This window comes from Carcharhinus amblyrhynchos, unplaced genomic scaffold (assembly GCF_965287045.1).
Source record: "Carcharhinus amblyrhynchos unplaced genomic scaffold, sCarAmb.v2.hapA chromosome_115, whole genome shotgun sequence".
Classification (NCBI taxonomy): Eukaryota; Metazoa; Chordata; class Chondrichthyes; order Carcharhiniformes; family Carcharhinidae; genus Carcharhinus; species Carcharhinus amblyrhynchos.
In genome coordinates this window covers 83,212-110,924 of record NW_027649855.1, presented here as the reverse complement: position 1 = coordinate 110,924, position 27,713 = coordinate 83,212, and the positions used below count along the sequence as shown (strand labels likewise).

Sequence of the window (27,713 nt, the reverse complement as noted above, 5' to 3'; positions counted from 1 at the left end):
GCTGTACTACACTGTAATGTTCTAGGTTCTATGTTCTAGCTGAATTTTCGAGGGAGTAAGGCCAGTTTGGATGGCCTGTCACCCAAGGGTATTGCAGGTAAAACAGATGGGTTAAGGGGATGATTGGCATGTGGAAGTGTGGTATAGTGGCCATCACAGAGACATGATTAAAGGAAGGGCAGGAATGGAAACTCAACATTCCGGGGGGAGAATCTTCAGGCGAGCCACCTGGCCTCTTGAGCCTGCACCAGGGAGGCATACCTGAGTTAAACCTCGCCCCCACCCTCTCACCTTGAACCTGTGACCCCTTGTGTTTGTCACCTCCGACCTGGGGAAAAGCTTCCCACTGTTCACCCTATCCACACCTACTCTCCAGCACCTTAAACCTGTGTCCTCTCATAGCGACCAGTTCTGCCCTGGGAAATAGCCTCCGAGAATCCATCCTATCTATTCCTCTCAACATTTTATAAACCTCTATCAGGTCGCCTCTCAACCTTCTTCTCTCCAGGGAGAAGAGACCTAGCTCCCTCAACCTATCCTCATAAGGCATGCCTCCCAATCCAGGCAACATCCTTGTTCTTTGATTATACTCCTGTATTCTCTGCACACCTCCAGGGAATCCCTTGATTCCTGCTGCTTGTACCTGAACCATGCCTCTTTTTTCCTGGCCAAAACCTCAATATTTTTTGTCATCCATACTCCTGCCAGCCTTGCCCTTCACCCAAACAGGAACATATAGATCATGAACTCCAGCTATTTCATTTTTAAAGGCTTCCCACTTGCTGGAGGTCCCTTTGCCCTCAAACACAGTAGGACTAGGGGGCACAGCCTCAAGATAAAGGGGAGGCGGTTTAGAACGGAGTTGAGGAGGAACTTCTTCACTCAAAGGGTGGTGAATCTCTGGAATTCTCTGCCCGTTGAAGTGGTGGAGGCTGCCTCGCTAAATATTTTTAAGACACGGGTTGATGGGTTTTTGATAAGAGAGGGGATTAAGGGTTATGGAGAGAGGGCGGGAAAGTGGAACTGAGCCACGACAGATCAGCCATGATCTTATTGAATGGCAGGGCAGGCTCGAAGGGCTAGATGGCCTACTCCTGCTCCTATTTCTTATGTTCTTATGTTCAGCCACTCTTTGCAATCTCCTGTCTAATTCCATCAAAATTCACCTTGCCCTAATTTAGAACTTGCACCTGTAGACCAGTTTTGTCCCTTTCAATTCTGGAAAGTATTGAAAACAAATAAGTCCGCTGAGCCGTTTGGGATTTATCCTAGGATTCTCTGGGAGGCTAGGGAGGAGGTTGCAGAGCCTTTGGCTTTGATCTTTATGTTGTCATTGTCTACAGGAATAGTAAGAAGTCTTACAACACCAGGCTAAAGTCCAACCAGTTTATTTGATAATAAATTTGACAGTGTATTTGATAGTGGCCAGGACCGGATGGGATGTACCCCAGGTTACTGTGGGAGGTGAGGGAGGTGATTGCATAGCCCCTGGAATGATCTTTGCATCGTCGATGGAGACGGGAGAGGTTCTGGAGGATTGGAGGGAGGATTGTGGATGTGGTTCCTATTTTCAAGAAAGGGAACAGGAATAGCCCGGGAAATTACCGACTGGTGAGTCTGATCTCAGTGGTTGGTAAGTTGATGGAGAGGATTCTGAGGGACAGGATTTATGAGCATTTAGAGAAGTTTAGAATGATCAGGAATAGTCAGCACGGCTTTGTCAAGGGCAGGTCGTGCCTTACGAGCCTGGTTGAGTTCTTTGAAAATGTGACTGAACACATTGACGAAGGAAGAGCGGTGGACGTGGTTTACATGGACTTCAGCAGGGCGTTTGATAAGGTCCCCCATGCAAGACTTCTTGAGAAGGTGAGAGGGCATGGGATCCAAGGGGCTTTGGCCTTGTGGATCCAGAACTGGCTTGCCTGCAGAAGGCAGAGAGCGGTTGTGGATGGGTCTTTTTCTGAATGGAGGTCAGTCACCAGTGGAGTGCCCCAGGGATCTGTTCTAGGACCCTTGTTGTTTGTCATTTTCATAAATGACCTGGATGAGGAAGTGGAGGGATGGGTCAGTAAGTTCGCCAACGATACGAAGGCTGGTGGTATTGTGGATAGTCTGGAGGGATGTCAGAAGTTGCAGCGTGACATAGATAGGATGCAAGACTGGGCGGAGAAGTGGCAGATGGACTTCAACGCTGATAAATGTGTAATGGTCCATTTTGGCAGGACCAACAGGATGCAGGAGTACAATATCAAGGGTAGGAGGCTTAGCTGTGTTCAAGAGCAGAAAGATCTTGGGGTCCGGGTCCATAGGACTCTTAAATCGGCCTCGCAGGTGGAGGATGTGGTCAAGAAGGTGTGTGGTATACTGGCCTTCATTAATCGAGGGATTGAGTTTAGGAGTCGGGAGGTAATGCTGCAACTTTATAAGACCCTTGTCAGACCCCACTTGGAGTACTGTGCGCAGTTCTGGTCACCTCACTACAGGAAGGATGTGGAAGCTATTGAAAGGGCGCAGAGGAGATTTACAAGGATGTTGCCTGGATTGGGAGGCATGCCTTATGAAGACAGGTTGAGGGAGCTAGGTCTGTTCTCCTTGGAGAGACGAAGGTTGAGAGGCGACCTGACAGAGGTTTATAAAATGTTGAGAGGAATAGGTAGGGTGGATTCTCGGAGGTTATTTCCCAGGGCTGAAATGGTCGCTACGAGAGGACACAGGTTTAAGGTGCTGGGGAGTAGGTACAGAGGAGATGTTAGGGGTAAGTTTTTCACTCAGAGGGTGGTGAGTGGAATCGGCTGCTGTCGGTGGTGGTAGAGGCGAACTCGCTGGGGTCTTTTAAAAGACTTCTGGATGAGTATATGGGATCTAATGGCATTGGAAGTTACAGATAGTTCTACGGCTCGGTAGGTATAGGTGTGATCGGTGCACCTTGTGGGCCGAAGGGCCTGTTTGTGCTCTAGTGTTCTATGTTCTGTGATTTCCCTTCCGTGAATCCTTGCTGACTTTCCAAATGCTCGGTTATTACATCCCTGCTTTGCATCAGTATTCACCAAAGAGAAGGACTTGGTGGATGATGAGTCTGGGAAAGGATGTGTAGATAGTTTGAGTCATGTTGAGATCAAAAAGGAGGAGGTATTGGGGTTCTTGATAAACATCAAGGTAGACAAGTCTCCAGGGCCTGATGGGATATACCCCAGAATACTGAGAGAGGCAAGGGAGGAAATTGCTGGGGCCTTCAGAGAAATCTTTGTATCCTCACTGGCTACAGGGGAGATCCCAGAGGATTAGAGAATAGCCAGTGTTATTCCTTTGTTTAAGAAGGGTAGCAAGAATAATTCAGGCAATTACAGGCCGGTGAGCCTTACATCAGTGGTAGGGAAATTATTGGAGAGAATTCTTCGAGTCAGGATTTATTCTGACTTGAAAGTAAGTGGACGTATTAAGAACATAAGAACATAAGAAATAGGAGCAGGAGTAGGCCATTAGTGAGAGGCAACATGGTTTTGTAAAGGGGAGGTCGTGTCTCACGAACTTAATCGAGTTTTTCGAGGAAGTGACGAAGATGATTGATGAGGGTAGGGCAGTGGATGTTGTCTACGTGGACTTCAGAAAGGCCTTTGACAAGGTCCCTCATGATAGATTGTATATATTTAAGTCACGGGTAGATAGGTTTCTGATAGATAGGGGAATTAAGGGTTATGGGGAGAAAGTGGGAAAGTGGAACTGATCCACTTCAGATCAGCCATGATCATATTGAATGGTGGGGCAGGCTCGAAGGGCTAGATGGCCTACTCCTGCTCCTATTTCTTATGTTCTTAAACAACAGGAAAATTTGGTGCTGGAGATTTCTATTGCAAAGTCTTCCATTGATTTATATTCTTTCCAGTTTGTTTTAACTGAACTTTATCTTACATTTCAGGAGTTCAACTGACCCAGTTGGCCATGAAGTGATTTGGGCCTTGGGAGCTGGATGTCGAGACATCATCTCTCTGCAAGTTGCACCATTACATCCATGGTAAAGAGATTCTCCATCAATTGTTAACTATTTGCCATTAACGCAACGTTTTTCTGTTGGCGAGTAGTTTTAAATTTAAAGCAGAAGTGAGCTACAGGGTGAGCTGGGAATAGTTTAAGTAAGTTACTCACCCGCAGATCCCCCTCATTGTTCCCTGGAGCAAACTGAGTGGAGGAGCGATTTGTGACTGGTGCAGTGCGGTAAGTGACTGAATCTATTTTTATTTTTTCGCGGGTTTTTCCTGTTTGCGAGTAGCTTTAAATTTAAAGTGGAAGTAAGTCACGGGGTGACCTGGGAAGGGCGCGTGAAATATAAAAGGAAGGCCGCAGTATACAGCGGGCAGCATCGGGAGCGGGCAGCGGAGTGAGCAGGGAGCAGAGTGCGAGCTGTAAGGGCTTCGGCTCACCGGGCTTCAGCAAAACCAGGCGGAGGCAAGGTAGGTTGTTTTTTGCTCTCCCCCATTTTTTTGCGTAATCTTCCAAAACTATAAAGGAAATGGCAGGTATGAGTGAGAGGCCAGTTTGCTGCATTCGGTGTCAGATGTGGGAGTTCCTGGAGACGAATTTCCTCCCAGAATTCCGTATCCGTGCCAGGTGCGTGGAACTGCGTCTCCTGAGGGACCGTGTAAGGGAGCTGGAGCTGCGGCTCGATGACCTCAGTTTAGTCAGGGAAAACGAGAAATTAATAGATAAAAGTTGTAGGCAGGTAGTCACACCGGGGCCTCGAGAGGAAGACACGTGAGTCACAGTTAGGAAGGGTAAAAGTCAGAAGGGTGATGTACCAGAGAGTACCCCAGTGGCAGTCTCCCATAATAGTAAGGGCTGGGCGACAGATGGGAAAGGGGAGGGGAGTGAGCAGTCAGTGGAGGGATCCCCTGTGGTTGTCCCCTTCCAAAATAGGTATATTGTTTTGGATTCTGTGGAAGGGCATGACCTTCCAGGGGTAGGCCATGAGGACCAGATCACCTGCATGGAGACAGGCTCTGTGGCCTGGAAGGGAAAGAAGGGGAATAAGAGGGCAATAGTGGTAGGGGCGTGATGGTTAGAGGCACGGACAGGCAGTTCTGTGGGCGCGAACGAGACTCCAGGGTGGTAGTCTGCCTCCCTGGTGCCGGGGCACTGGATGTCTTCGAGAGGGTAGGAAGCATATTCAAAAGGGAAAGTAATCAAACAGATGTCATTGTACACATTGTACACATTGGTGAAAATGACATAGGTAGAAAGAGCAGGGGGGGTCATACGAGACCAATTCAGGGAGTTGGGTGCTAGGCTAAAAAGCAGGGCCTCGAGGTTAGCAATCTCTGGACTGCTCCCAGTGCCTAGTGCTAGTGAGGCTAGGAACAGGGCGATTCTACAATTGAACACATGGCTAAAGGACTGGTGCAAGAGGGAGGATTTTAAATTCATAGATCATTGGGAAGTCTTCAAGAGAGGATGGCACCTGTACAAAAAGGATCGGTTATACCTGAACTGAAAGGGCACAAAACTCCTGGCTGGGAGTTTTGCTAGAGTGTTTTGGGAGGGTTTAAACTAGTGTGGTAGGGGGGTGGGGATCAAAACAGTAGGTCAGTAAACACTGAGGCTGGGGACAAGCTTGGGGCCAGGGCATGCCTTGCTGAGAAGAAGAGCATCCTGGAGGAGGATGACCTGACTGGGCCTGGAGGCCCGGAGTGCATCTGCTTCAATGTAAGGAGTGTAACAGGTAAGACAGACGAACTTAGGGCCTTAATGCTTACACAGAATTTGGATGTGGTTGTGGTGACGGAGACTTGGTTAAAAGGACAGGACTGGCAGCTGAATATTCCGGGGTATAAGTGTTTTAGGCGAGACAGAGGAGGGGCTAAAAGAGGTGGGGGAGTAGCGATATTAGTTAGGGAGCATATTACAGCGGTGCAGAGGGTGGACAATTTAGCGGGTCATGTAACGAGTCGCTGTGGTTGGAGCTCAGAAACAGGAAGGGTGCAATCACTAAGCTGGGGGTATACTATAGGCCACCCAACAGCCCACGGGAAGTGGAGGAACAGATACGTAAGGAGATTCTGGATAGGTGCAGAAAAAATAGGGTTGTTGTAGTGGGAGACTTTAACTTTCCCTGGAAAGTGCTTAGGGCTGGCACGGTAGCACAGTAGTTAGCACTGCTGCTTCACAGCTCCAGGGACCTGAGTTCGATTCCCAGCTCGGGTCACTGTCTGTGTGGAGTTTGCACATTCTCCTCGTGTCTGTGTGGGTTTCCTCCGGGTGCTCCGGTTTCCTCCCACAGTCCAAAGATGTGCGGGTTAGGTTGATTGGCCGTGGTAAGCAATTGCCCCTTAATATCCAGGGGTGCGTAGGTCAGAGGGATTAGTAGGTATAACATGTAGGGATATGGGGCGTGGGGTTGTGGTCAGTGCAGACTCGATGGGTCGAAGGGCCTCTTTCTGCACTGTAGGGTTCTATGACATCTATGACAGTCTGGATGGGGAGGAATTTGTAAAATGCGCACTGGAAGGTTCTTTGGAACAGTATGTCGACAGCCCAACTAGAGAGGGGGCTATACTGGACCTAGTTCTGGGAAATGAGCCCGGTCAGGTCGTCAAAGTTTCAGTAGGGGAACATGTGGCAAATAGTGACCACAATTCTGTTAACTTTAGGATAGTAATGGAAAAGGATGAGTGTTGTCCTACTGGTAGGGTGCTAAACTGGGGGGAGGCTAACTATAGCCGGATTAGGTAGGAATTGGTGGCCATTGATTGGGAGAGGCTGTCCGAGCGTAAGTCCACATCTGGCATGTGGGAGTCTTTTAAGGAACAGTTGATGGGGCTGCAGGACAGGCATGTGCCTGTAAAAAGGAAAGATAGGAGAGGTAGGATTCGGGAGCCGTGGATAAACAGGGAAATTGAGGATCTGATCAAAAAGAAAAGAGAGGCGTATGTTAGGTCCAGGCAACTGAAAACAGATAGAGCTCTGGAGGAATACAGAGAGAGTAGGAAAGAACTCAAACGGGGAGTTAGAAGGGCAAAAAGAGGTCACGAAATGTTCTTGGCAGACAGAATTAAGGAGAACCTTAAGGCATTTTATTCATACGTTAAGAACGAAAAAGTTGTCAGGGAAAAAATCGGACCTCTCAAGGACAAAGCAGGGGAATTATGTTTAGAACCCAAGGGAATAGGGGAGATCCTAAATGAATACTTTGCATCAGTATTCACAAAGGAGAGGGAAGTGTTGACCCATTAGAGAGAATCTCCATTACAAGGGAGGAAGTGTTAGGTTTTTAGGGAACATTAAAACTGACAAATCCCCAGGGCCTGATGGCATCTCTCCTAGACTGCTCAGGGAGACAAGAGATGAAATTGCTGGGCCTCTAACAGAAATCATTGTCTCTTCACTGGACACAGGTGAGGTCCCTGAGGATTGGAGGATAGCGAATGTGGTACTGTTATTTAAGAGATAACCCGGGTAATTATAGGTTACCCGGGTTATCTTGAGCTTGACGTCCGTGGTAGGGAAGTTGTTGGAGAGGATTCTTAGAGATAGGATGTATGCACATTTAGAACGGAATAATCTCATTAGTGACAGACAGCATGGTTTTGTAAGAGGGAGGTCATGCCTACAAATTTGGTGGAGTTTTTTGAGGAGGTGACAAAAACAGTTGACGAAGGAAGGGCCACGGATATCGTCTATATGGATTTCAGTAAGGCGTTTGACAAAGTCCCTCATGGCAGGTTGGTTCAGAAGGTTAAGGCTCCTGGGATACAAGGACAGGTGGCTAGATGGGTAGAGAACTGGCTTGGTCACAGGAGACAGAGGGTAGCAGTCGAAGGGTCATTTTCCGGCTGGAGTTCTGTGACCAGTGGTGTTCCGCAGGGCTCTGTACCGGGACCTCTGCTATTTATGATACATATAAATGATCTGGCGTTATCAGCAAGTTTGTGGATGACACGAAGATCGCTGGACTTGCAGATAACGATGAACATTGTTGAACAATACAGCAGGATATAGATAGGCTGGAGAATTGGGCGGAGAAATAGCAGATGGAATTTAATCCAGATAAATGCGAGGTGATACATTTTGGAAGAACTAATGTAGGGGGGAGCTATACAATAAATGGCAGGGCCATCAAGAGTATAGAAACGCAAAGGGACCTAGGTGTGTAAGTCCACAAATCCCTGAAGGTGGCAGCACAGGTGGAGAAGATGGTGAAGAAGGCATATAGAACATAGAACACTACAGCGCAGAACAGGCCCTTCGGCCCACGATGTTGCGCCGACCAGTTAAAAAACAATGACCCACTAACCTAAACCAATCCCTTTTCGTCCATAAACCTATCCACGGATCTCTTAAACGCCCCCAAACTAGGCGCACTTACAACTGCAGCAGGCAGGGCATTCCAATCCCTCACCACCCTCTGGGTAAAGAACCTACCCCTGACATCCGTCCTATAACTACCCCCCCTTAATTTAAAGCCATGCCCCCTCGTGCTAGCTTTCTCCATCCGAGGAAAAAGGCTATCACTGTCCACCCTATCTAAACCTCTAATCATCTTATATGTTTCAATAAGATCCCCTCTTAGCCGCCTTCTTTCCAGCGAAAACAACCCCAAATCCCTCAGTCTCTCCTCATAGGACCTCCCCTCCATACCAGGCAACATCCTGGTAAACCTCCTCTGCACCCTCTCCAAAGCCTCCACATCCTTCCTGTAATGTAGGGACCAGAACTGCACACAGTACTCCAAGTGCGGCCGCACCAGAGTTGTGTACAGTTGCAACATGACGCTGCGACTCCTAAATTCAATCCCTCTACCAATAAACGCCAAGACACCGTATGCCTTCTTAACAACCCTATCTACTTGATTCCCAACTTTCAGGGATCTATGTACACATACACCTAGATCCCTCTGTTCATCCACACTATTCAAAGTCCTCCCGTTAGCCCTATACTCAACACATCTGTTATTCCTACCAAAGTGAATTACCTCACACTTCTCCGCATTAAACTCCATCCGCCACCTCTCGGCCCAGCTCTGCAACCTGTCTAAGTCTCCCTGCAAACTATGACACCCTTCCTCACAATCTACCACACCTCCGACTTTGGTGTCATCAGCAAATTTACTAATCCACCCAACTATACCCTCATCCAGATCATTTATAAAAATTACAAACAGCAGTGGCCCCAAAACAGATCCCTGAGGCACACCACTCGTAACTGAACTCCATGACGAATATTTACCATCAACCACCACCCTCTGTCTCCTATCTGCTAGCCAATTCCTGATCCAATTTCCTAGATTACCCTCAATCCCATACATCTGCATTTTCTGCAGAAGCCTACCATGGTGAACCTTATCAAATGCCTTACTAAAATCCATATATACCACGTCAACTGCCTTACCCCCATCCACCTCTTTGGTCACTTTCTCAAAAAACTCAATAAGGTTAGTAAGGCACGACCTACCCGCTACAAAACCATGCTGACTATCTCCAATCAATTCATTACTCTCCAAATAACTATAAATCCTATCCCTAATAATTTTTTCGAAAACCTTGCCCACAACAGAAGTGAGACTCACCGGTCTATAATTCCCGGGGAAGTTTCTGTTCCCCTTCTTAAACAATGGGACAACATTCGCTAACCTCCAATCTTCCGGTACTATACCAGAGGCCAACGACGACCTGAAGATCAGAGCCAGAGGCTCTGCAATCACTTCTCTTGCCTCCCAGAGAATCCTAGGGTAAATCCCATCCGGACCAGGGGACTTATCTATCTTCAATCCCTCAAGAATATCCAGCACATCCTCCTTATCAACTGTAATACTGTCTATTCTACTCCTCTGCAACCCTGTGTCCTCCTCAGCTATATTCTTGTCCCCCTGCGTGAACACCGAAGAGAAATATTGGTTCAATGCCTCTCCAATCTCTTCCGGTTCCACACATAACTTCCCTCTGCTGTCTATAACTGGCCCTAATCTTGCCCTAACCAACCTTCTGTTCTTGACATGCCTATAGAACGCCTTAGGATTCTCCTTAATCCTATCAGCCCAAGTCTTCTCATGTCCTCTTTTAGCTCTTCTTAACTCACTCTTCAACTCCCTCCTAGCCAATCTAAAGTTTTCTAGTGCACTACCCGAGCCCTCAAGTCTCATCCGAACACAAGCCTCCTTTTTCTTTTTAACCAACGAATCAACTTTTTTAGTGCACCACGGTTCCCTAGCTCGACCAATTCCTCCTTGCCTGACAGGGACATACCTATCACAGACTCGCAGTAGCTGCTCCTTGAAAAAACTCCACATTTCGGACGTTCCCAGTCCCTGTAATCTCCTAGTCCAACCTATGCTTCCTGATTCTCTCCTAATGGCCTCATAATTACCCTTCCCCCAGCTAAAACTACTGGCCTGAGGTTCATGCCTATCCCTTTCCATCACTAAGGTGAACGTAACCGAATGTTAGGAGGCGTATGTTAGGTCGAAACGACTGGGTACAGAGAGTGCGCTGGAGGAATATAGAGAGAGTAGGAGGGAGCTAAAAAGGGGAATTAGAAGGGCAAAGAGAGGGCATGAAATGGCTTTGGCTGGTAGGATTAAGGAAAATCCAAAGGCATTTTATTCCTGTATTAGAGGCAAGAGAGTAGTTAGAGGGAAAATTGGTCCTCTTAGGGACAGGAGTGGAGAGTTATGTATTGAGTCGGAGGGAATGGGGGAGCTCCTAAATGAATACTTTGCGTCGGTATTCACGAAGGAGAGGGGTTCGGAATCGTGCGGTCTCTTGAAGGGAGCTGAGGATCAGTTGCAAGAGGTATCTATTACGAGGGAGGAAGTGCTAGGGCTTTTAGGTAGCGTAAGGACGGATAAAGCTCCGGGGCCTGATGGTATTTATCCCAGGCTGCTTAGGGAGGTGAAAGATGAAATTGCTGGGCCTCTGGCGCAAATCTTTGTCTCTTCCTTGGACACAGGTGAGGTCCCAGAGGACTGGAGGGTAGCAAATGTGGTACCGCTGTTCAGAAAAGGTAGTAGGGACAACCCTGGAAATTATAGACCGGTGAGTTTGACATCGGTGGTAGGGAAATTAATGGAAAAAATACTTAGGGGTAGGATGTATGAGCATTTGGAGCATTGCGATCTGATTAGGGATACGCAACATGGCTTTGTTAGAGGGAGGTCTTGCCTTACGAATCTGGTGGAATTCTTTGAGGAGGTGACAAAAACGGTTGACGATGGGAGAGCCGTTGATGTCATCTATATGGATTTCAGTAAGGCGTTTGACAAAGTCCCTCATGGTAGGCTGGTAGAAAAGGTTAAGGCGCATGGGATACGAGGCCAGGTAGCTAGGTGGATTGAGAACTGGCTGGGTAATAGGAGACAAAGGGTAGTTGTGGAGGGGACCTTGTCGGGCTGGAGGCCAGTGACCAGTGGTGTGCCACAGGGCTCAATACTGGGACCTCTCCTCTTTGTAGTCTACATAAATGACTTGGAAGAGAGCGTAGGTGGTGTGATCAGCAAGTTTGCTGATGACACCAAGATGGCAGGGTTGGCGGGTACGGAACTGGATTGTCAGGTGATACAACAGGATATAGATAGGTTGGTGCATTGGGCAGATAGGTGGCAGTTGGAATTTAATCCTGACAAATGCGAGGTGATGCATTTTGGAAGGAATAATGCAGAGAGGAGCTATGTGATAAAAGGTAGACAGATTAGGAGTATAGACATACAGAGGGACCTGGGAGTGCAGGTTCACAAATCCATGAAGGTTGCGTCACAAGTGGAGAAGGTTGTTAGGAAGGCTTATGGAATGTTAGCTTTTATAGGAAGGGGTATAGAGTATAAAAGCTGCCATCTAATGCTTCAGTTGTACAGAACGTTGGTTAGACCGCATTTGGAGTACTGCGTCCAGTTCTGGTCACCTTACTACCGGAAGGACGTGGAGCCTCTGGAAAGGGTGCAGAGGAGGTTTACCAGGATGTTGCCTGGCATGGAGGGGCAGGGTTACGAGGAAAGGTTGGAGAAACTGGGACTATTCTCCTTGGAAAGACGGAGATTGAGGGGGGACATGATAGAGGTATATAAGATACTGAAGGGAATAGATAGAGTTAATAGTGAGAGACTGCTCTCTAGACTGGGTACAAACACGAGAGGTCATGATTTAAGGGTGAGGGGGGAGAGGTATAATTTGGAAGTGAGAGGAAGGTTCTTTACGCAGAGAGTTGTGGGGGTGTGGAACGCGCTACCGAGTAGGGTGGTGGAGGCAGGAACGTTGGACTCGTTTAAGGTTCAGTTAGATAGACACATGAGTGAAACGAGGATGGAGGGTTATGGTAGGGGCTATTAAATAAGGTTAGAACCTCGGGAGACACCGGAAAAGCAGGCATGTAAGATTAACGTTTTTGTCTTTTTATTCCACAGGTGGAGGTCCACCTCGTGTCAAACGAGGGGCATGCACACGGTGGGTCGTGCGTGGGCTGCTCTTGGAAGTTCCGGGAGTGGCCTAGCACTTCGTGTAGGTGTGTGTGCTTGATCCTGGACCGGTAGACGGGCGCCGCAACAGCTCGGTGACTAGCACTGCTAGCTGTGCAGATACATGGATTTGGGCCTGTGTCTGTGGGAGTTTGCGCATTCTCCCTGTGGTTGCATGGGTTTCCTCCGGGCGCTCCGGTTTCCTCCCACACCCCAAAGATGTGCTGTTAGGCTGATTGGTTTTACCAAATTGACACTATTCTCCCCTGAATCTGGCTAAGTTAGGGGTTCCATTCATAGATATGCAGGGTAGAATAGGTGTAGGGTGATGCGGCGGCACGGGCTCGTTGGGCCGAAGGGCCTGTTTCCCGTGCTGGGTTGTTCTTTGTTCTTTGATAGTAGGACTAGGGGGCACAGCCTCAAGATAAAGGGGGGGGGGCGGGGTGAATCTCTGGAATTCTCTGCCTGTTGAAGTGGTGGAGGCTACCTCACTAAGTATTTTTAAGACGCGGGTTGATGGGTTTTTGATAAGAGAGGGGATTAAGGGTTATGGGGAGAGGGCGGGAATGTGGAACTGAGCCACGACAGATCAGCCATGATCTTATTGAATGGCGGGGCAGGCTCGAAGGGCTAGATGGCCTACTCCTGCTCCTATTTCTTATGTTCTTATGTTCTTAAAGTGCTCACCTACCTCCAAGTCTAACACCTGGTCTGGTTCATTACCCAGTACCAAATCCAATGTGGCCTCACCTCTTGTTGGCCTATCTACATACTGTGTCATGAAACCTTCCTGCACACATTGGACAAAAACTGACCACTTTAATGTGCTTGAACTATAGCTTTTCCACCTATTACTTTCGCACCTATCCAGGATCATCTTTGCAATCCTTTCCTCTACATCTCTGGAACTTTTTTGGAAGCGTATAAAAAACTCCCAGCAGGGTGACGTATCCTTTCCTGTTTCTAATCTCAGCATCAGGATCAGGCCCTTTGGCTCACCAAGGCTGTGCTGACATAGATGCTTCGCTAATGTTTTCCTACAACGCCAGGTTAAAATCCAACAGGTTTATTTGATAGCATGAGCTTTCGGAGCATTGCTCCTTCATCAGTTGAGTACACAGTGAAAGCTCATGCTACTAACTACACCTGTTGGACTTTAATCTGGGCTGCAGGGAAAAGCCTGGAAACTACAGGTTAGTGAACCTCACATCTGTGGTGAGTAAATTGTTGGAAGGTATTTTGAGAGACAGGATCTACAGGCATTTAGAGACACAAGGACTGATTAGGGACAGTCAGCATGGCTTTGTGAGTGGAAAGTCACATCTCACAAACTTAATTGAGTTTTTTGAAGGGGTCACCAAAAAGGTAGATCAGGGCAGTGCAGTTGATGTATATGTAAAGGCAAAGCCTTTAACAAGGTACCGCATGGTAGGTTGTTGCATAAAGTTAAATCTCACGGCATCCAGGATGAAGTACCTCAATAGATACGAAATTGGCTTCTTGACAGAAGCCAGAGGATGATTGTAGAGAGTTGTTTTTTAAACTGGAGGCCTGTGACCAGGGGTGTGCCTCAGGGATCAGTGCTGGGTCCACTGTTGTTTGTTATTTATATTAATGATTAGGATGAGAATACTGGAGGCATGGTTAGTAAGTTTGCAGATGACACCAAGATTGGTGATATAGTGGACAGTGAAGAAAGTTACAGAACATAGAACCCTACAGTGCAGAAACAGGCCCTTCGGCCCATCGAGTCTGCACCGACCACAATCCCACCCAGGCCCTATCCCCATATTCCTACACATTTACCCACTAATCCCTCGAACCTACACATCCCAGGACACTAAGGGGCAATTTTAGCATGGCCAATCAACCTAACCTGCACATCTTTGAACTATGGGAGGAAACCAGAGCACCCGGAGGAAACCCACGCAGACACGAGGAGAATGTGCAAACTCCACACAGACAGTGACCTGAGCCAGGAATCAAACCCAGGACCCTGGAGCTGTGAAGCAGCAATGCTAACCACTGTGCTACCGTGCCGCCCTTTTCTTTTTTTTCACCTAACCCCATCTCTTCAAGGACTATTGCATTAACCAGTTGTACAACAAATATTCATTCAAAAGCACAGATTTTAACTTTCATATTTTTGGATGAGTGAAACCATTTACAAACGTTCCAGTAGTTACTGAAACTTTGCAGGGAAAGCTTATTTCAGAGGTAAACATGACCATCACGGAACAACCCAAGATATTTCTTCTGGAGTTTCAGCATGAAGAGAATTTTGATGACAATGCCAACTCAACTCTCATTCAAATCATTAATATAAATGACAAATAACGGTGGACCTAGCACCAATCCCTGAGGCACACCGCTGGTCACAGGCCTCCAGTTTGAAAAACAACTCTACAACCACCTTCAAGCCAATTTTGTATCCATTTAGCTACCTCACCCTGGATCCCATGAGATTTAATCTTGTGCAACAACCTACCATGTGGTACCATGTGGCTGATTTAGAATCTGCTCTAAAACCTCCTCCAGCAGTGCATTCCAGGCATTCGTCATCCTTTGTGTGAAAAGCTTGCTCCTTACATCTCTTTTACGCTTTCCCCTTTTCATAGAAACATAGGACATTACAGCACAGTACAGGCCCTTCGGCCCTCAATGTTGTGCCGAACTATGTCCAACCCCAGGATCAAGCTATCCCCCTCCCTATAATTCTGGAGTGCTCCATGTGCGTATCTAATAACCGCTTGAAAGTTCCTAAAGTGTCTGACTCCACTATCACAGCAGGCAGTGTATTCCACACCCAACCACTCTCTGAGTAAAGAATCTACCTCGGCCATCCCTCCTATATCTCCCACCATGAACCTTATAGTTATGCCCCCTTGTAACAGCTACATCCACCCGAGGAAATAGTCTCTGAACGTCCATTCTATCTATCCCCCTCATCATCTTATAAACCTCTGTTAAGTCGCCTTTCATCCTCCTCTGCTCGAAAGAGAAAAGCCCCAGCACCCTCAATCTTTCCTCATAAGACTTACCCTCCAAACCAGGCAGCATCCTGGTAAATCTCCTCTGCACTCTCACCAATGCTTCCACATCCTTCTTGTGATGAGGTGACCAGAACTGAACACAATATTCCAAATGCAGAAATTGCAGATGCGTGGGATTGAGGGTGATTTAGCAGTTTGGATCAGGAATTGGCTAGCTGATAGAAGACAGAGGGTGGTGGTTGATGGGAAATACTCAACCTGGAGTTCAGTTACAAGTGGTGTACCTCAAGGATCTGTTTTGGGGCCACTGCTGTTTGTCATTTTTATAAATGACCGAGATGAGGGTGTAGAAGGATGGATTAGTAAATTTGCTGACGACACCAAAGTCGGAGGAGTTGTAGACATTGAGGGTGGATGTTACAGTTTGCAGAGGGACATAGATAAGCTGCAGAGCTGGGCCGAGAGGTGGCAGATGGAGTTTAATACGGAAAAGTGTGAGGTGATCCACTTTGGTAAGAATAACAGGAGTACAGAATATAGGGCGAATGGAAGGACTCTTAGTAGTGTTGACAAGCAGAGAGATCTCGGGGTACATGTGCATAGCTCCCTGAAAGTTGGCACCCAGGTTCATAAGGTTGTTAAGAAGGTGTACGGTGTGTTAGCTTTTATTGGGAGAGGGATTGAATTTCAGGGCCGTGAGGTCATGTTACAACTGTACAAAACTCTGGTGTGGCCGCACTTGGAGTATTGCGTACAGTTCTGGTCGCCGCATTATAAGAAAGATATGGAGGCATTGGAAAGGATGCAGAAGAGGTTTACCAGGATGTTGCCTGGTCTGGTGGGAAGGTCTTATGAGGAAAGGCTGAGGGACTTGAGGTTATTTTCATTGGAGAGAAGAAGGTTACGAAGTGACCTGATTGAGGCACACATGATGATCAAAGGATTGGATAGGGTGGACAGTGAGAGCCTTTTACCTCGGATGGTGATGGCTAACACAAGGGGACATAGCTTTAAATTAAGGGGTGGTAATTATAGGACGGATGTCAGGGGTAGGTTCTTTACTCAGAGGGTAGTAAGGTCGTGGAATGCCCTGTCTGCAGCAGTTGTGGACTCGCCAACTTTAAGGGCATTCAAATGGTCAGTGGATAGGCATATGGATAACATTGGAATACTTTAGGTTAGAGGGTCATTAGATTGGTTCCACTGGCCAGCGCAACATCGAGGGCCAAAGGGCCTGTACTGCGCTGTAATGTTCTATGTTCTAATGTGGTGTCACCAATGCTCGTTTCACTTTCAACTTATGCTCTTGAGTAACTTGATTTGATTTGATTTATTGTCATGCTTTAGTATACAGTGAAAACTATTATTTTACACATAGCATACTTCTCATAGAGAAGGAAAGGAGAGAGTGCAGAAAGTCGTGTTACAGTCATAGCTAGGGTGCAGAGAAAGATCAGCTTAATGCAAGGTAGGTCCATTTAAAAGCCTGATAGCAACAGGGAAGAAGCTGTCCTTGAGTCAGTTGGTACATGACCTCAGACTTTTGTATCTTTTTCTTGATGAAAGAAAGGTGGACTTCAACGCGGATAAATGTGTAGCGGTCCATTTTGGCAGGTCCAATGGGATGAAGGAGTATAATATCAAGGGTAGGACTCTTAGCTGTGTAGAGGATCAGAAGGACCTTGGGGTCCGGGTCCATAGGACTCTTAAATCGGCCTCGCAGGTGGAGGATGTGGTCAAGAAGGTTTACTAGCCTTCATCGATCGAAGGATTGAGTTTAGGAGTCGGGAGGTAATGCTGCAACTTTATAAGACCCTTGTCAGACCCCACTTGGAGTACTGTGTGCAGCCCTGGTCGCCTCACTACAAGAAGGATGTGGAAGCTATTGAAAGGGTGCAGAGGAGATACAAGGATGTTGCCTGGATTGGGTGGCATGCCTTATGAGGATGGGTTGAGGGAGGTAAGTCTTTTCTCCCTGGAGAGATGAAGGATGAGAGGTGACCTGATAGAGGTTTATAAGCTGTTGAGAGGTATAGATAGGGTGGATTTTTGGAGGCTATTTCCCAGGGCTGAAATGGTCGCTATGAGACGGCACAGGTTGAAGCTGCTGGAGAGTAGGTACAGAGGAGATTTGGCTGAGGGATTTGGGGTTGTTTTCGCTGGAAAGAAGGCGGCTAAGAGGGGATCTTATTGAAACATATAAGATGATTAGAGGTTTAGATAGGGTGGATAGTGATAGCCTTTTTCCTCTGATGGAAAAATCTAGCACGAGGGGGCATGGCTTTAAACTAAGGGGGGGTAGTTATAGGACAGATGTCAGGGGTAGGTTCTTTACCCAGAGGGTGGTGAGGGATTGGAATGCCCTGCCTGCTGCAGTTGTAAATGCGCCTAGTTTGGGGGCGTTTAAGAGATCCGTGGATAGGTTTATGGACGAAAAGGGATTGGTTTAGGTTAGTGGGTCATTGTTGTTTTTTTTAACTGGTCGGCGCAACATCGTGGGCCGAAGGGCCTGTTCTGCGCTGTAATGTTCTATGTTCTATGTTCTATGAGATGTTAGGGGTAAGTTTTTCACTCAGAGGATGGTGGGTGAGTGGAATCGGCTGCCATCAGTGGTAGTGGAGGCAAACTCGTTGGGGTCTTTTAAGAGACTTCTGGATGAGTACATGGGATTTAACGGGATTAAGGGTTCTAGATAGGCTTGGTAGGTAGGGATATGATAGAACATAGAACACTACAGCACAAACAGGCCCTTCGGCCCACGAGTTGCGCCGATCACATCAACACCTACCAACCTACAGACCTATCTATAACCCTCAATCTCATTAAACCCCATATACTCATCCAGAAGTCTTTTAAAAGACCCCAGCGAGTTCGCCTCCACCACCACTGACGGCAGCCGATTCCATTCACTCACCACCCTCTGAGTGAAAAACTTACCCCTAACATCACTTCTGAACTTCCCTCCTTGCACCTTAAATCTGTGTCCTCTCGTAGCAACCATTTCAACCCGGGGAAATAGCCTCTGAGAGTCCACCCTATCTATTCCTCTCAACATTTTGTAAACTTCTATCAGGTCGCCTCTCAACCTTCGTCTCTCCAGGGAAAAGAGTCCCAGCTCCCTCAACCTAACTTCATAAGGCATGCCTCCCAGTCCAGGCAACATCCTTGTAAATCTCCTGTGTACCCTCTCAATAGCTTCTACATCTTTCCTATAGTGAGGCGACCAGAACTGCGCACAATACTCTAAATGAGGCCTGACAAGGGTCTTATAAAGTTGCAGCATTACCTCCCGACTCCTAAACTCAATCCCTCGATTAATGAAGGGCAGTACACCATACGCCTTCTTGACCACCTCGTCCACCTGCGAGGCCGATTTAAGAGTCCTGTGGACCCGGACCCCTAGATCCTTCTGCTCTTCAACACTACTCAGACTTCTGCCCTTGATAGTGTACTCGTTCATCCCGTTGGTTCTGCCAAAATGGACGACTACACATTTATCCGCGTTGAAGTCCATCTGCCACTTCTCCGCCCAGTCCTGCATCCTATCTATGTCCTGCTGCAACTTTTGCCATCCTTCCAGACCATCCACAACACCACCGACCTTAGTGTCATCAGCGAACTTACTTACCCATCCCTCCACTTCCTCATCCAGGTCATTTATGAAAATGACAAACAACAAGGGTCCCAGAACAGATCCTTGAGGCACTCCGCTGGTGACTGACCTCCATTCAGAAAAAGCCCCATCCACAACCACTCTCTGCCTTCTGCAGGCAAGCCAATTCTGGATCCACAAGGCGAAAGGCCCTTGGATCCCATGCCCTCTCACCTTCTCAAGAAGTCTTGCATGGGGGACCTTATCAAACGCCTTGCTGAAGTCCATGTACACTACGTCCACGGCACTTCCTTCGTCAATGTGTTCAGTCACATTATCGAAGAACTCAACTAGGCTCGTAAGGCACGACCTGCCCTTGACAAATCCATGCTGACTATTCCTGATCATGTCAAACCTCTCCAAATGTTCGTAAATCAGTGAATCAATGATCAGTGCAGCTTGTGGGCCGAAGGGCCTGTTTGTGCTGTAGTGTTCTATGTTCTAAAGAATGTCCAGGGCCTTGATTCTGCTGGCTGCTTTTCTGAGGTCGCGGAAAGTGTAGATAGTGTCAGTGGATTGGAGGCTTTTTTGAGTGATAAATTGGACTTCGTTTATGACCCTTTGTAGTTTTTGACGGTCTTGGGCAGAGCAGGAGCCGTACCAAGCTGTGATACAACCAAAAAGAATTCTTTCTCTGGTAGACCTGTCGAAGTAGACTTAACTGACGAAAGAGCAAGGCTCTGAAAACTCGTGATTCCAAATAAAGCTGTTGGAATTTAACCTGCTGTTGTGAGATTTCTTACTGTAGAGGTTGGTGAGAGTTGCAGAGGACATGCTAATTTTCCTTAGTCTCCTAAGAAAGTAGAAGCATTGGTAGGCATTCTTAACCATAGTGTCCACATGGAGGGACCAGGACAGGTTGTTGGTGATTGGACACCTAAAAACCTGAAGCTCTTGGCTATTTCAACTTCATTCCCATTGACGTAGGCAGGGGCATATTCTCCACTATGTTTCCTGAAGTCGATGACAATCTCCTTTGTTTTGTTGACGACAAAGAACAAAGAAAATTACAGCACAGGAACAGGTCCTTCTGCCCTCCAATCCTACACCATCCATGCTGCCCGAGTGAACTAAAACCCCTTACCCTTCCGGGGATCATATCCCTCTATTCCCATCCTATTCATGTATTTGTCAAGATGCCTCCTAAAACTCACTATTGTATCTGCTTCAACTGCTGTCCCCGGCAGTGAGTTCCAGGCACCCACCACTCTCTGTGTAAAAAATCTTGCCTCGTACATCTCCTTTAAACCTTGTCCCTCGCACCTTAAACCTGTGTTCCCTAGTAATTGACTCTTCCACCCTGGGAAAAAGCATCTGACTATCCACTCTGTCCATGCCTCTCATAATCTTGTAGACTCCTATCAGGTCATCCCTCAACTTTCATTATTCCAGTGAGAACAAACCAAGTTTCTCCAATTTGGTAATGCCCTCCATACCAGGTAACATCCTGGTAAATCTTTCCTGTGCTCTCTCCAAATCCTCAACATCCTTCTGGTTTTGTGGTGACCAGAATTGATCACTGTATTCCAAGTGCATCCTAACTAAGCTTCTATAAAGCTGCAACATGACTTGCCAATTTTTAAACTCAATGCCCCGGCCGATGAAGGCAAGCATGCTGTATGCCTTTTGACTACCTTCTCCACCTGCATTGCCACTTTCAGTGACCTGTGTACCTGTACACCCAGATCCCTTTGCCTATCAATATTCTTAAGAATTCTGCCCTTTACTGTATATTTCCTACCTCTATTAGACTTCTAAAATGCATTACCTCACATTTGTCCAGATTAAACTCCATTTGCCATCTCTCCGCCCAAGTCTCCAACTGATCTATATCCTACTGTATCCTCTGATGGTCCTCATCGCTATCCACAAATCCACCAACCTTTGTGTTGTCCGCAAACTTACTAATCAATCCAGTTACATTTTCTTCTAAATCATTTATATATATTACAAACAGCAATGACTATGGACTATGAAGAGAGGCTGAATAGACTGGGTCTGTACTCGTTGGAGTTTAGAAGGATGAGGGGGGATCTTATAGAGACGTATAAGATAATGAAGGGGATGGACAGGGTAGAGGTAGAGAGATTCTTCCCGCTCAGAAGGGACAGCAGGACTAGAGGGCACAGCCTCAAGATAAGGGAGGGGCAGTTTAGAACGGAGTTGAGGAGGAACTTCTTCACTCAAAGGATGGTGAATCTCTGGAATTCTCTGCCCGTTGAAGTGGTGGAGGCTACCTCGCTAAATATATTTAAGACACGGGTAGATAGGTTTTTGACAGACAAGGGAATTAAGGGTTATGGGGATAAAGTGGGAAAGTGGAACTGAGCCACTTCAGATCAGCCATGATCTTATTGAATGGCGGGGCAGGCTCAAAGGGCTAGATGGCCTACTCCTGCTCCTATTTCTTATGTTCTTATGTTCAAAGGTCCCAGCACTGATCCCTGAGGAACGCCACTTGTCACAGCCCTCCATTCAGAAATGCACCCTTCCAGTGCTACAGTTTGTCTCATTTGACTGAGCCAGTTTTGTATCCACCTTGCCAGCTCACCTCTGATCCCGATCAACTTCACCTTCTGCACTAGTCTGCCATGAGGAATTTTGTCAAAGGCCTTACTGAAGCTCATATAGACAACATCCACTGCCCTACCCATCATCTTCGTCACTTCCTCCAAAAACTCAATCAATTGCCAGGTGAAGTGGTAAATGCGGGCTCACTTTTAACTTTTAAGAAAATCTTGGACAGGATAATTATATATGTATAAAAAGCCTTGGGATTTTCCATAATCCTGCAGGCCAATGCTTTTTTGTGACCTGTTTTAGCCTTCCTTACTGCTTGCTTAAATTTCATTCTGCTTTGAAAAGTAGATCAGCTCAATAGTCAATGTCTTTTCCCAAAGGTAGGGGAATCTAAAACTAGAGAGTATAGGTTTAAGGCGAGAGGGGAGAGATACAAAAGGATCCAGAGGGGGAGTTTTTTCAGACAGAGGGTGGTGAGTGTCTGGAACAAGCTGCCAGAGGCAGTAGTAGAGGCGGGTACAATTTTGACTTTTAAAAAGTGTTTTGATAGTTAAATGAGTAAAAAGAACAAAACAAGAATTACGGCACAGGAACAAGCCCTTTGGTCCTCCAAGCCTGCACTGACCATGCTGCCCGACCTAACTAAAACCCCCTACCCTTCCGGGGACCATATCCCTCTATTCCCATCCTATTCATATACTTATCAAGACGCCCTTTAAAAGTCACTATTGTTTCTGCTTCCAATACCTCGCCCAGCAACGAGTTCCAGGCACTCACTACCCTCTGTGTAAAAAATCTGCCTCATTCATCTCCTTTAAACCTTGCCCCTCCTACCTTAAATCTATGCTCCCCAGTAATTGACTCTTTCACCCTGGGAAAAAGCTTCTGACTATCCGCTCTCATAATCTTGTAGACTTCTATCAGGTCGCCCCACAACCTCCGTTGTTCCAGTGAGAACAAACCAAGTTTCTCCACCCTCTCCTCATAGCTAATGCTCTCCATACCAGGCAACATCCTGGTAAATCTTTTCTGTACCCTCTCCAATGCCTCCACACCCTTCTGGTAGTGTGGCAACCAGCATTGAACACTATATTCCAAGTGCGGCCTAACTAAGGTTCTATAAAGCTGCAATATCAGGTGATGAAGGGCCAAGCTCCAAAAGGTTGTGCTACCAAATAAACCTGTTGGACTTCAACCTGGTCTTATGAGACTACTTACTGTGCCTACTCCAGTCCAATGCCAGCATGTCCACATCATTAAAAAAAAGAGCAGCATGGACAAGTTGGGCTGAAGGGCCTGTTTCTATGCTGTAAACCCCTGTGACCCTATGACTCTAGTAAGAAGTCTTACAGCACCAGGTTAAAATCCAACAGATTTATTTGGTAGCAAAAGCCATTAGCTTTTTCTATGACTCCAGACAGTTACATGGGTAAGATTTGGTGGTTTTAAACTAATTTCTCAGGAGGATGGGAAAATGAACTGTAGTCCAAAAGCCAGTGAGGGTTGTGAGGTACTGAGGAGGGTATCAAGGTCGCAGGAGTGTACAAATGTATCTACTTCAATGCAAGGAGCATCAGGAATAAAGTAGGCGAACTTGGAGCGTAGTACTTGGAACTATGATGTTGTGGCCATTATGAAGACATGGTTAGAACAGGGACAGGAATGGTTGTTGGCAGTTCCAGGGTATAGATGTTTCAGTAAGAGTAGGGAAGGCGGTAAAAGAGGTGGAGGAGTAGCATTGTTAATCAAGGATCGTTTAACGGCTGCTCAAAAGGCATTTCGAGGGCAATCTGCCCACTGAGGTAATATGGGCAGAAGTTAGAAATAAGAAAGGATCACTCGCGTTGTTAGGAGTTTTCTATAGGTCCCCAAATAAGAACATAAGAACATAAGAAATAGGAGCAGGAGTAGGCCATCTAGCCCTTCGAGCCTGCCCCGCCATTCAATAAGATCATGGCTGATCTGTTGTGGCTCAGTTCCACTTTCCCGCCCTCTCCCCATAACCCTTAATCCCCTCTCTTATCAAAAACCCATCAACCCGCTTCTTAAAAATATTTAGCGAGGCAGCCTCCACCACTTCAACGGGCAGAGAATTCCAGAGATTCACCACCCTTTGAGTGAAGAAGTTCCTCCTCAACTCCGTTCTAAACCGCCTCCCCTTTATCTTGAGGCTGTGCCCCCTAGTCCTACTGTCTTTTTTGAGCGGGAAGAGTCTCTCCACCTCTATCCTATCCATCCCATTCATCATCTTATACGTCTCAATGAGATCTCCCCTCATTCTTCTAAACTCTAGCGAGTACAAGCCTAGTTTATTCAGCCTCTCCTCATAGCTCAACCCCCTCAACTCCGGTATCAGCCTAGTAAACCTCCTCTGCACTCCCTCCAGGGCCAAAATGTCCTTGCGCAGGTGCGGCGCCCAAAACTGCACACAGTACTCCAGCTGCGGCCTCACCAATGCCCTATACAGCTGCAGCAAGACCTCCCTACTTTTATATGCAATCCCCCTCGCTATGAAGGCCAGCATCCCATTCGCCTTCCTGACCACCTGCTGCACCTGCAAGCTGGGTTTTTGCGACTCATGCACAAGGACCCCGAGGTCCCTCTGCACCGTCGCCTGCTGCAGTTTTTCGCCACGTAAGTAATAGTCCTTCCTACCATTCTTCCTACCAAAGTGGACCACCTCACACTTGCCAACATTAAATTCCATTTGCCATTTCCTGGCCCATTCACCCAGCCTATCTAGATCCTTCTGCAAACTCTCCACACCCTCCGCACAATTTGCCTTTCCCCCAATCTTGGTGTCATCAGCAAATTTCGACACCCTGCACTCGGTTCCCTCCTCCAGATCATCTATATAAATGGTAAAAAGCTGAGGCCCCAGCACCGACCCCTGGGGCACCCCACTAGTCACCAACCGCCAATCCGAATAGCACCCATTGACCCCCACTCTCTGCCTCCTATTTGACAACCAATCCTCTATCCACGCTAACACCCTACCCCCAACTCCATGTCCCCGACCTTCTGCAATAACCTCTTGTGAGGTACCTTGTCAAACGCCTTCTGAAAATCCAGAAAGACCACATCCACCGGCTCTCCTCTATCCACTGCCCTAGACACATCCTCATAGAACTCCAGTAAATTTGTCAGACACGACTTCCCTTTAATGAAACCGTGTTGCGTCCGCCCTATCAAGCAATTCCCTTCAAGATGCCTCGCAATTTCCTCCTTAATGACGGATTCTAACATTTTACCTACCACAGACGTTAAACATAGCGATGTGGAGGAAGAGATGGCAAAGCAGATTATGGATAGGTGTGAAGGTCACAGGGTAATTATCATGGGGGACTTTAACTTTCCAAATATTGATTGCACCTTTATAGGTCGAATAGTTCGGATGGGACACTTTTTGTACAATGTGTGCAGGAGAGTTTCCTGATACAATATGTGGATAAGCCGACAAGAGGTGGGGCCACATTGGACTTGGTACTGGATAATGAACCGGGCCAAGTGTTAGATTTGTTTGTGGGAGAGCACTTTGGAGATAGTGATCACAATTCAGTGTCCTTCATTATTGCAATGGAGAGGGATAGGGTCACACGACAGGGCAAGGTTTATAATTGGGGTAATTATGAGGCAATTAGGAAAGAAATAGGGAGCATAAGATGGGAACAGAAACTGTCAGGTATGGGCACAAATGAAAAGTGGAGCTTTTTCAAGAAACAAATACTGCGTGTCCTTGGTAGGTGTGTCCCTGTCAGGCCGAGTGAGGGAACTGTGGTTCACAAAGGAGGTTGAATGTCTTGTCAAGAGGGAAAAGGAAGCGTATGTAAAGATGAAAAAACAAGGTTCAGTTGGGTCGCTTGAGCGTTACAAGGTAGCAAGGAATGAGCTAAAAAAACGGCGTAGGAGAGCTAGGAGGTGGCATGACCCTTGATGGGTCGGATAAAGGAAAACCCCAAGGCCTTTTACTCTTATGTGTAAAGGAATGACCAGGGTACGGTTAGGGCCAGTCAAGGATAGTAGTGGAAACTTGTGTGTGGAGTCAGAAGAGATAGGTGAGGCATTGAATGGATACTTTTCTTCAGTGTTCACTAAGGAGAGGGGCCATGTTTCTGAGGATGAGAGTGTGACACAGGCTGATAAGCTGGAGGAGGTAGATGTTCTGAGGGAAGATGTATTAGCAATTTTGAAAAACCTGAGGGTCAATAAGTCCTCTGGGCTTGATAGGATACATCCTGGGATACTTTGGGAGGCAAGGGATGAGATTGCGGAGCCTTTAGCTTCGATCTTTGGATCCTCACTGTCCATGGGGATTGTGCCAGAGGACGGAAGAGTGGCAAATGTTGTTCCTCTCTTCAAGAAAGGAAATAAGAACATAAGAACATAAGAAATAGGAGCAGGAGTAGGCCATCTAGCCCTTCGAGCCTGCCCCGCCATTCAATAAGATCATGGCTGATCTGTCGTGGCTCAGTTCCACATTCCCGCCTTCTCCCCATAACCCTTAATCCCCTCGCTTATCAAAAACCCATCAACCTGCGTCTTAAAAATATTTAGCGAGGTAGCCTCCACCACTTCAACGGGCAGAGAATTCCAGAGATTCACCACCCTTTGAGTGAAGAAGTTCTTCCTCAACTCCATTCTAAACCGCCCCCCCTTTATCTTGAGGCTGTGCCCCCTAGTCCTACTGTCCTTTCTGAGCGGGAAGAGTCTCTCCACCTCTATCCTATCCATCCCATTCATCATCTTATACGTCTCAATGAGATCTCCCCTCATTCTTCTAAACTCTAACGAGTACAAGCCCAGTTTATTCAGCCTCTCCTCAAAGCTCAACCCCCTCAACTCCGGCATAGGAATGACCTTGGTAATTATAGGCCAGTTAGCCTTAGTTCGGTGGTCGGTAAGTTAATGGAAAAGGTCCTGAGAGACAGGACTTATGACCATTTGGAAAGATGCAGTTTAATCAGGGATAGTCAGCATGGTTTCATGAGGGGTAAGTCCTGCCTCACAAATTTGAGGTGTGGGAGGAATGGGTTTGAATTTATGGGGCATTGGCATCAGTATTGGGGTAGGTGGGACTTGTTCAGGTGGGATGGGGTGGGTCTGAACCATGCTGGGACCAGAGTCCTGGCTAATCGTGTAAATAGGACTGTAGATAGGGCTTTAAACTAATTAGGGGGGGGAGGGTGCGAGGGTAAGTGACATTACGGGGTCCAAAGTAAAGGAGAGGGTGCAGGTAAGGGGGGAGGCCAAGGATGTCCCAATAATAAAAGGAGTAGGGGGCGTGAGTATGGTTGGTGGCGTTCCTGCAAATAGGGTACAGGTGAAGGCTGGGATGAAGGCACTTTATCTGAATGCATGAAGCATTCGGAATAAAGTGGATGAGCTGGTGGCGCAGATCAGCACAAATGGATATGATCTGGTGGCCATTACAGAGACGTGGCTGCAAGGTGACAGGGACTGGGAGCTGAATGTCCAGGGGTATCAAGTGTTTAGGAAGGATAGGCAGGAGGAAAAAGTGGGGTGCGTAGCTTTGCTGATTAAGGATAGCATCAGGGTGGTAGTAACGGATGATATAGGAACCAAAGAGCAGAAAGTGGAATCGTTGTGGGTGGAGATTAGGAACAGCAAAGGGAGGAAGACGCTGGTGGGTGTCGTTTATAGGCCCCCGAATAATGATCTGGAGGTGGGGCGGGCTGTTAACGCGCAAATAAATGCGGCGTGCAGGAATGGGACGGCGATAATTATGGGGGATTTCAATCTACATATTGATTGGTCGACCCATGTTGGACGCGGTGAGCTCGAGGAGGAGTTCTTGGAATGCTGCCGGGATAGTTTCCTCGAACAGTGTGTGTTGGAGCCGACGAGGGAGCGAGCTATCTTGGATCTGGTGTGATGTAATGAGGCGGGTAGAATTAGGGACCTTGTGGTGAAGGATCCTCTTGGGAAGAGTGATCATTGTATGGGGGAGTTTCTGATGCAGATGGAGGAGGAGAAAGTGGGTTCCCGGACATGTGTCCTTTGTTTGAACAGAGGGGAGTACGGTAGGATGAGAGAGGAATTGGCGAATGTTGATTGGGGTAGTGTGTTGGAAGGTAGGTCTGCGAGGAACAGTGGA

General features: G+C 47.2%; 1 protein-coding gene across 1 annotated transcript in view; it reads left to right on the top strand.

Annotated features, from left to right (window-relative positions):
* The window catches only part of fbxo41 (F-box protein 41), a 451,090-nt gene that overhangs the window by 373,313 nt on the left and 50,064 nt on the right, over window positions 1-27,713 (top strand). The window contains exon 10 of the mRNA XM_080183008.1: window positions 3,917-4,012. Coding sequence (XP_080039134.1) covers window positions 3,917-4,012 — 96 coding nt within the window. The remainder of the gene's footprint in view (window positions 1-3,916; window positions 4,013-27,713) is intronic.